This window comes from Homarus americanus, unplaced genomic scaffold, assembly GCF_018991925.1.
Source record: "Homarus americanus isolate GMGI-L3 unplaced genomic scaffold, GMGI_Hamer_2.0 scaffold24096, whole genome shotgun sequence".
Classification (NCBI taxonomy): Eukaryota; Metazoa; Arthropoda; class Malacostraca; order Decapoda; family Nephropidae; genus Homarus; species Homarus americanus.
This window is the reverse complement of record NW_024714968.1, coordinates 2,184-9,795: the sequence shown is the minus strand read 5'-3', so window position 1 is coordinate 9,795 and position 7,612 is coordinate 2,184. Positions and strand designations below refer to the sequence as shown.

The following is a 7,612-nucleotide window of genomic DNA, read 5'->3' as shown; positions in this document are numbered from 1 at the left end:
TGAAGATGCTGATTCCGGTCCTATAATCGAAAGTTCGATTGGGGAATAATTAGTGGTCGTAATGATGCTTGGAATATTTTAATGAAATTTTTCTCATTACTTATTTCAGTACTTGCAAACTATTGGTTTCTCAGGTGATTGGGTGGTGTTATTATGTTTTTCTGGATGTACTTAATTACTGAAATTATTCCCACTAAATTTCAAGTCTGAGTGAAAATCATATTTGGGTGAAAAAACGCGTAAGGGTCCCCCCTTACGCGTTTTTTCCAGGGTCGAGTCAAAACGAGATAAATGCGATTTTGTTCAAAATCACAGTATACTTCACCTGAACAACATACTTGTGCCCCTCATTGAACAATTTTCTGACAAAGCACAGCATCCCAGTGGTCCCCCACCCTCTGTACTCTCCAGATCGGGTCTCCTGTGACTTTTGGCCGTTTCCGAGGTTCAAGTTGAACCTTAACTCTCTGGCTGCGGGAGGGTACCTGAAGCTGAATAAAATTGTCTGTCTGTAGCCAGAGCAAAATCGCAAGTGCACGAAAGGGTTAATGGGTAGAAGTTCATGGACAGAATGGAGATCCAGGACACATCGTAGAAGGTGCTCTCCAGCCTCACCAACAAGGATTTTCAGATCTGCTTCCAGAAGTGGGAGGAGTTGATTTAGGGCTGCATTGAGGCTTCTGCAGAATATTTTAAGGATGACAAAAGTTACACTTATATCTTGGAAAAATGAAGATTTAATGAAGCCAGTCTGGCAACTTTTGGATCACACCTCATATGTCATCAGTTCTGTGATAGAGAATTGTGTTAGTTAATAGTTGAAATAATAAGGGTCATAAAGGCACACATTTTAATAATAACAAAACTGAATACAACAATCACCACCTGTTCCCTCAACACTGCCCAGTTTTGATTCCTGGGAGGGCCTCTGGGGGCGCCGCTGCCCCTAATGAGGTCCCCTATGGGTGCCCCCTTGGGATTGCCCCTGGGTGTGCCACTGCCCTGGCAGGGCCCCTGGAGTTGCAGATGGCCTTGGGAGGGCCCCTGGGAAGTCCCTTAGGGGCGCCGTTGCCCCTGGGTGGGCCTCTGGGGGCACCACTGCCCCTATAAGGTTCTCTTGGGGCGCTGCTGCCCCTTGGAAGGCCCCTAGGGGCGCTACCATCCCTAGCAAGGCCCTGGGTTCACCGTTACCCATAAGGAGAGCCCCTGGGTGTGCTGCCGCCCTTGAGAGGGCCACTGGGAGGGCTATTGGGGTTGCTACCTCCCCTGGAAGGGCCCCTGGGGCTGCCAACGCTCCTGGAAGGGCCCCTGGGGGCACCACCGCCGCTGGAAGGTCTCTCGTGGGCGCCAACGCACCAGGAAGGTCCCCTGGGGGTGGCACAGAACCTTGGAGGGAACCTGGGGGCCCAGCTGCCTCTGGGAGGTACCCTGTGGGTGGCGCTGCCACTGGGAGGGCTCCTGGGAGTGCTACCGCCCCTGGAATGGCCCCTGGTGTTACAGATGCCCATGGAAGGGCCCCTATGGGCACCGCCGCCCTTGAGAGGGCACCTGGGGGCGCCACCGCCCCTGAAAAGTTCCCTGTGTGCGCCATATCCCCTGTGAGGGTCCTTGGAGGTGCTACCGACCCTGGGAGGGCCTATGGGGATGCGGCATCACGGGGGATGGCCCCTGGAAGATCCCCTGGGGGTGCCACTGCCCCTGGGAGGTCCCCTGGGAGCACTGTCGCCAAAGGGAGGGCCTCTAGGAAATCCCCTGTGGGCGCCACCGCCCCTGGGAGGGCCACTGGGGGTGTCACAACTCCTGGAAGAGCCCTTGAGGGCGTCACCGCCCTTGGAAGGTCGCTTGTGGGCGCCAACTCACCTGGCAGGGCCCCTGGGGGGGGGCCACAGCCCCTTGGAGAGAACTTTGGGGCGCAGCTGTCTATGGGAGGTACCCTGGGGGCACCGCTGCCAGTGGGAGGGCCTCTGGGGGCGCTATTTGTCCCTGATAGGGCCCCTGGGGTTGCAGATGCCCCTGGGAGGGTCGCTAGGGGCACCGCCACCCATGAAAGGGCCCCTGGGGGCGCCACCGGCCCTTGGAAGTCCCCTGTGGGCGCCAGCTCCCCTGGGATGGCCCCTAGGGTCGCCATCTCCGGGAGGGCCCCTGGGGGTGCTTCCACCCCTAAAGGAGGACCCATGAGGGCGCCACCGCTCCTGGAAGGGGCCTTGTTGGCGCCAATGCCCCTTGGAGGTCCCTTGGGGGCAGTTGTTCTTGCACTGTTTAGAACTCTGGAAGATGTGACGTTAAATAAATATACCATCTATCGCATTCCCAGTATCATCACATCCTGAACAATGAAAAAGGGGAAGACATATCCGACAGGAAAACATAAGTTGGGGTGTTGTGCTGACTGATTGCTCTGTTCTTCTGTTGGTTTATTTCGGTGTATTTACATTTTAGTCCACCAATCACAGTTAAGTAAGGGATAGTAGGACGTATGCAATATGTATGACTGCAATCAAGCCCCTGGGGGCGGCGACGCCCCTGTGAGGTTCCTGGGGATGCCTCTGCACCTGGGAGGGCCCCTGAGGGTGCAGCTGCCAATGGGAGGACCCCTGAGGGTGCAGCTGCCCCTGGGAGGGCCCCGGGGGCGACACTGCCCTTGGGAGGGCCCATAAGAGCACCGACGTCCCTTGGAAAGCCCCTGGTGGCGCCTCCACCTCTGGGAAGGCCCTTGTGGGGCGTCACTGCCCATGGGAAGGCTCCTGGAGCCGCCACCACCCCTTGGAGGCCACACACTGCCATTGGGAGGGCTCCTGGGGCGCCTTTGTCTGTGAGTGGGCTTTTGGGGGCGCCTCCACCCCTAAGGAGGCCCCCTAGGAAGTCCCCTGCCGTTCCTGGGAGGGCCCCTGGGGCTGCCACCGCCCCTGGAAAGTCCCCTGGGGGCAATACCACCCCTTGGAAAGATCCTTGGGTCACCACCTTTCCTGGGAGGGCCCCTGGTGATATCGATGCCCGGGGGATGGCATCCTGTGAGATCCCTTGGGGGTGCCACTGCCCCTGGGAGGTCCCCTGGGAGCACCGCCGCAATTGGGAGGTCCCCTAGGAAATCCTCTGTGGGCGCCACCGACCTTGAGAGGGCCCCTGGGAGTTCCACCGCCCCTGGAAGGTTCCTTGTGGGCTCCAAGGCACCTGGCAGGGCCCCTAGGGGCGCCACAGCCCCTTGGAGGGAACCTTGTGGCGCAACTGCCCATGGGAGGCACCCTGGGGGCACCGCTGCCACTGGGAGGGCCCCTGGGGGCGCTACATGCTCCTTGTAGGGCTCCTGGGGTTGCAGATGCCCCTGGGAGGACCCCTAGGAGCACTGCCGCCTTTGAGAGGGCCCCTGGGAGCACCACTGCCCCTGGGAAATCCCCTGTGTGCGCCACCTTTCGTGGGATGGCCTCTGGAGGCGCCACCGACCCTGGAAGGTGCCTTGGTGGCGCCATTGCCCCTTGGAGGTCCCTTGGGGGCAGTTGTTCTTGCACTATTTAGAACTCTGAAAGATATGACGTTAAATAAATATACCGTCTATTGCATTCCCAGTATCATCACATCCTGAACAATGAAAAAGGAGAAGACATATCCAACAGGAAAACATAAGTTGGGGTGTTGTGCTGACTGATTGCTCTGTTCTTCTATTGCAGTGGTTCTCAACCTTGTTTGCCCCATGCACCCCTTTCACCATGTCAGAATGTCATTCCCCCCTCCTTTCCAAGATTGTCTGCCTCAAAAAGTGCATTCCAAATAATATGCATATAATACTGAAAATCCTTTATTTTTTCCATATTAGTATATATACATTTACAATTTTACATGGATTATTTTTATAGTGGAGTTTTACAAATTAAATGCCAATTGAAAATGTTGATGGATTTATAAAACTTGAATAAAAGTAAAATAGTTTTTTTTTATTTATAATGAATTACTTAACAGACCAAATTGAAGCATAATGCAATAAACAAAAAGTTCAATAGAATACCAGGATATTGTAAATTTGTAATTAATTTTATTCAGATGAAGATTACAGTCAATGAGAAACCTGTGATTGTTTTTTCTTCGCCAATTCTGGGATACACGGAGGAGTGCTTGAAAGGGCACAACGCAGGTCATTTTCTACCTCTAATCTACTACGTTGCTTCGTTTTAATTTGCAACAGAGTTGAAAAGCCTGACTCACAAAGATATGTCGACACAAACGGAAGCAAAGCACAGATAGCTCTTTCTGCCACTTTTGGGTAGGAATCGCGCATCAAGGGCCAAAATTCTGTGATTGATTTCTCATCGAACATATCTCTTTGCCCTGAATTTTCTGAAAACCTGGACTTCTGTAAATTTCTGGTTGAGAACCCCTGTTCTATTGGTTTATTTTGGTGGATTTCCATTTTAGTCCACCAATCACAGTTAAGTAAGGGATAGCTGGACGTATGCAATATGCACGACACTGCGATCAAGCCCCTGGGGGCGGCGACGCCCCGGTGATGTCTCCTGGGGACGCCTCCGCCCCTTAGAGGGCCCCTAAGCGTGCCACCGCCCCGGGAAGTTCTCTCGGGGCGCCACAGCACCTTTTTGGGAACCTGGGGGTAGCCGCCACCTCTAAGGAGGTCCCCCTGGGAGTGCCTCCATTGCCCCTGAGGTGGCCTCTGGGGGCGGTGCCGCCCCTGGGAGGTCCCCTGGGGGCGCCGTTATCAGGGAGGGACCCTAGGGGCACCTCCGCCCTTGGAAGGGCCCTTATGGGCGACACCGACCCTGGAACGTCCCTTCTGGATGCCTCCACCCCTGGGAGGGCCCTTTGGGGCGGCACCGCACCTGGAATGGCCCCTAGGGGTGCCACCACCCCTTTGGAGGGAACCTGGGGTCGCCGCCACCGCTAAGTAGGCCTCATGGGAGGCCTCCGTTGCCCCTGTTGGCGCCGGTGCCCTTGGGAGGTCCTCTGGGTGTGCTACTGCACCTAGGGACGGCACCGCCCCTGGGAAGGCCCCTGGGGTCACAGAAGCCCTTGGGGGCGCCACAGTCACTGGCAGGGACCCGTTTTGCAAATTACCCCAAAGGAGAGCGCCTGGGTGCACCACCGCCTTCGGGAGGTCCTCTGGGGGTAGTTGTTTTTGTACTATTTAGAACTTTGGAAGATATGACGTTAAATAAATATACCGTCCATCGCATTCCCAGTATCATCACACCCTGAACAATGAAAAAGGAGAAGGCATATCCAACAGGAAAACATAAGTTGGGGTGTTGTGCTGACTGATTGCTCTGTTCTCCTATTGGCTGTAATTTGGTGGATTTACATTTTAGTCCACCAATCACAGTTAAGTAAGGGATAGCTGGACGTATGCAATATGTACGACACCGCGATCAAGCCCCTGGGGACGCCCCCACACCTGGGAGGGCCCCTGAGGTGCGGGTGCCCCTGGGAGGGCCCCTGAGGTGCGGGTGCCCCTGGGAGGGCCCCTGTGGCTGCGGCTGCCCCTGGGAGGGCGCCTGGTGGCGACAACCGCCCTTAGGGGTGCGGCTGTCCATGGGGATGCAGCTGCCTCTGGGAGCGCCCTTGGAAGGCATCCGTCGCCCCTGCAGCGCTACCACCCGTGGGTGGGCCTTTGGGTGCGCCGCCGCCCCTGGAGGGATCCTGAGGTCACCTCATCCCCCTAAGGAGAACCTTGGGAACGCCCCCGCCACTGCTGGGATGGCCCCTAGGCACTCAGCTTGAGGGCCCCAACACTGCCCCTGGGACGTCCCCTGTGGATGCCACTACCCCTGGAAGGGCCCTTGGGGCACCATTGCCCTTGGAAGAGTCCCTGGGGGTGCCACCATCCCTTGGGGGGCCCCTGTGGGAGGGCCTCCGTTGCCCCTGGGGACGCCGCGGCTCCTGGGAGGTTTCGTGGAGGCGCCGGTGCCCCTGAGGGCGTCAACGTCCCTGGAAGGTTTCCTGGGTGCGCTGCTGCACCTGGGAATGCCACCACCCCTGGGAAGGCCCCCAGGGGTCACAGATACCCCTGAGGGCACCACCACCACTGGCAGGGTCCCTGGGTCCGCCGTTACCCCAAACAAGGGTTCCTGGGTGCGCCACCTCCTTTGGGAGGGCCCCTGGGGGCAATTGTTTTTGCATTATCTAGAACTCTGGAAGATATGACGTTAAATAAATATACCGCAATTGCATTTCCAGAGTATTATCATATCCTGAACAATGAAAAAGGAAAAAGGAGAAGACATATACAACAGGAAAACATAAGTTGGGGTGTTGTGCTGACTGATTGCTCTGTTCTCCTATTGGCTGTAAATTGGTGAATTTACACCAATCACAGTTAAGTAAGGGATTGATGGACGTATTCAATATGTACGACACTGCGATCAAGCCCCTGAGGGCGGCCCCACCCTGTGAGGTCCCCTGGGGAAGTCTCAGCATCTGAGAGGGTCCTGGGGACATCACCGCCCTTGGGAGAGCCACTGGGAAGGCCCCTAGAAGCACCAACGCCCCCGGGAGAACCCCTGGTAGCGCCGCCGCTTTTGGGAGGGCCCATGGGGTCGCCACCGCCACTGGAAGAGCCCCGAGGGCGCCACAGCCCTTGGCAGGGCCCCTGAGGGCTCCGCCGCTCCAGGGAGAGCGCCTGGGGTGCGGCTGCCCCTGTGATGTCCCCTGGGGGCGCTTCCAGTATCTGTGAGGGCTCCTGGGTGCGCTACCGTCCTTAGGAGGGCTCCTGGGATCGCCGTCGCCCCTGGGAGGGCCCCTAGGAGAACCGACGGCTCTGGGAATGCAACTAGGAGCATCGACGCCCCTGAGAGAACCCCTGGCGGCGCTGCTGCCTTTGGGAGGGTCCCTGGGGCGCCACCGCCACTGGGGGCACCACAGCCTTAGGCAGGGCCCTTGGGGGCTCCTTCGCCCCTGGGGATGCAGCTTCCTCTAGGAAAGCCCTGGGGACTACACCGCCACTGGAAGGGCCCCTAAGAGCACCGACGCACCTTGGAGACCCCTTGACAGCGCCGCCATCTCTGGGAGGGCCTTTGGGGGTGCCGCTGCCCCTGGGGTTGCCTCAACCACTGAGGAGACCCCTGGGAAAGCCCCCGCCGCTCGTGGGGGTGCAGCCACCCCTTCCAAGGTCCCTGAAGGCGCTGCTGCTCTTGAGAGAGCCTCTGAGGGCGCCACCGCCCCTGGCAGGGCCCCTGGAAGGGCCCTGGGGGTACCGCCACCTTTGGGAGGTCCCCTGGGGGTACCGCCACCTTTGGGAGGTCCCCTGGGGGCTCCACTGCCCTTGGGAAGTCCCCTGTGGGCTCCACCACTCCTGGAAGGGCCCCTGGGGGCGCTACCGCCCTGGGGAGGTTAGGGCACCACTTTTCGTGGCAGGGCTCCAGTGTGCACTTCCGCCCCTGGTAAGACCCCTGGGGGTGCTGCCGCCCCTTGGAGGGTCTTTGATGCCGCTGCCACCCCTAAGGAGGTCCCCTGGGGGCAAGCCCACCCCTGGGTGCACTACCGCCCTGGAAGGTCCCCTGGGGGCGCTGCTGCCCCTAGGGGCCCAACCGCCCTTGGGAAGGCCCCTGGAGGAACTACAAGCATCATTACAACCCTGCAATCGAATCGTGGAGCATAGATCATCATGCTC

At 58.2% G+C, this 7,612-nt stretch overlaps 2 protein-coding genes across 2 annotated transcripts; both read right to left on the bottom strand.

Annotated features, from left to right (window-relative positions):
- Positions 1 to 1,636: 1,636 nt before the first annotated feature.
- LOC121879788 (collagen alpha-1(I) chain-like) lies at positions 1,637 to 3,467 on the bottom strand. Its single transcript, XM_042386577.1, has 2 exons — positions 2,962 to 3,467; positions 1,637 to 2,267 (listed from the first exon to the last, which is right to left on the bottom strand). The coding sequence occupies exons 1-2, from the start codon at positions 3,465 to 3,467 to the stop codon at positions 1,637 to 1,639; spliced, it is 1,137 nt and encodes a 378-aa protein (XP_042242511.1).
- Positions 3,468 to 4,705: 1,238 nt separating this feature from the next.
- Positions 4,706 to 7,323, bottom strand: LOC121879795 (translation initiation factor IF-2-like; the record flags this gene model as incomplete). Its single annotated transcript, XM_042386590.1, has 4 exons — positions 4,706 to 5,106; positions 5,928 to 6,101; positions 6,309 to 6,849; positions 6,940 to 7,323. Coding segments are annotated over 4 exons (1,500 nt in total), but the record flags the coding sequence as incomplete, so codon positions are not given.
- Between the last annotated feature and the right edge of the window lie 289 nt (positions 7,324 to 7,612).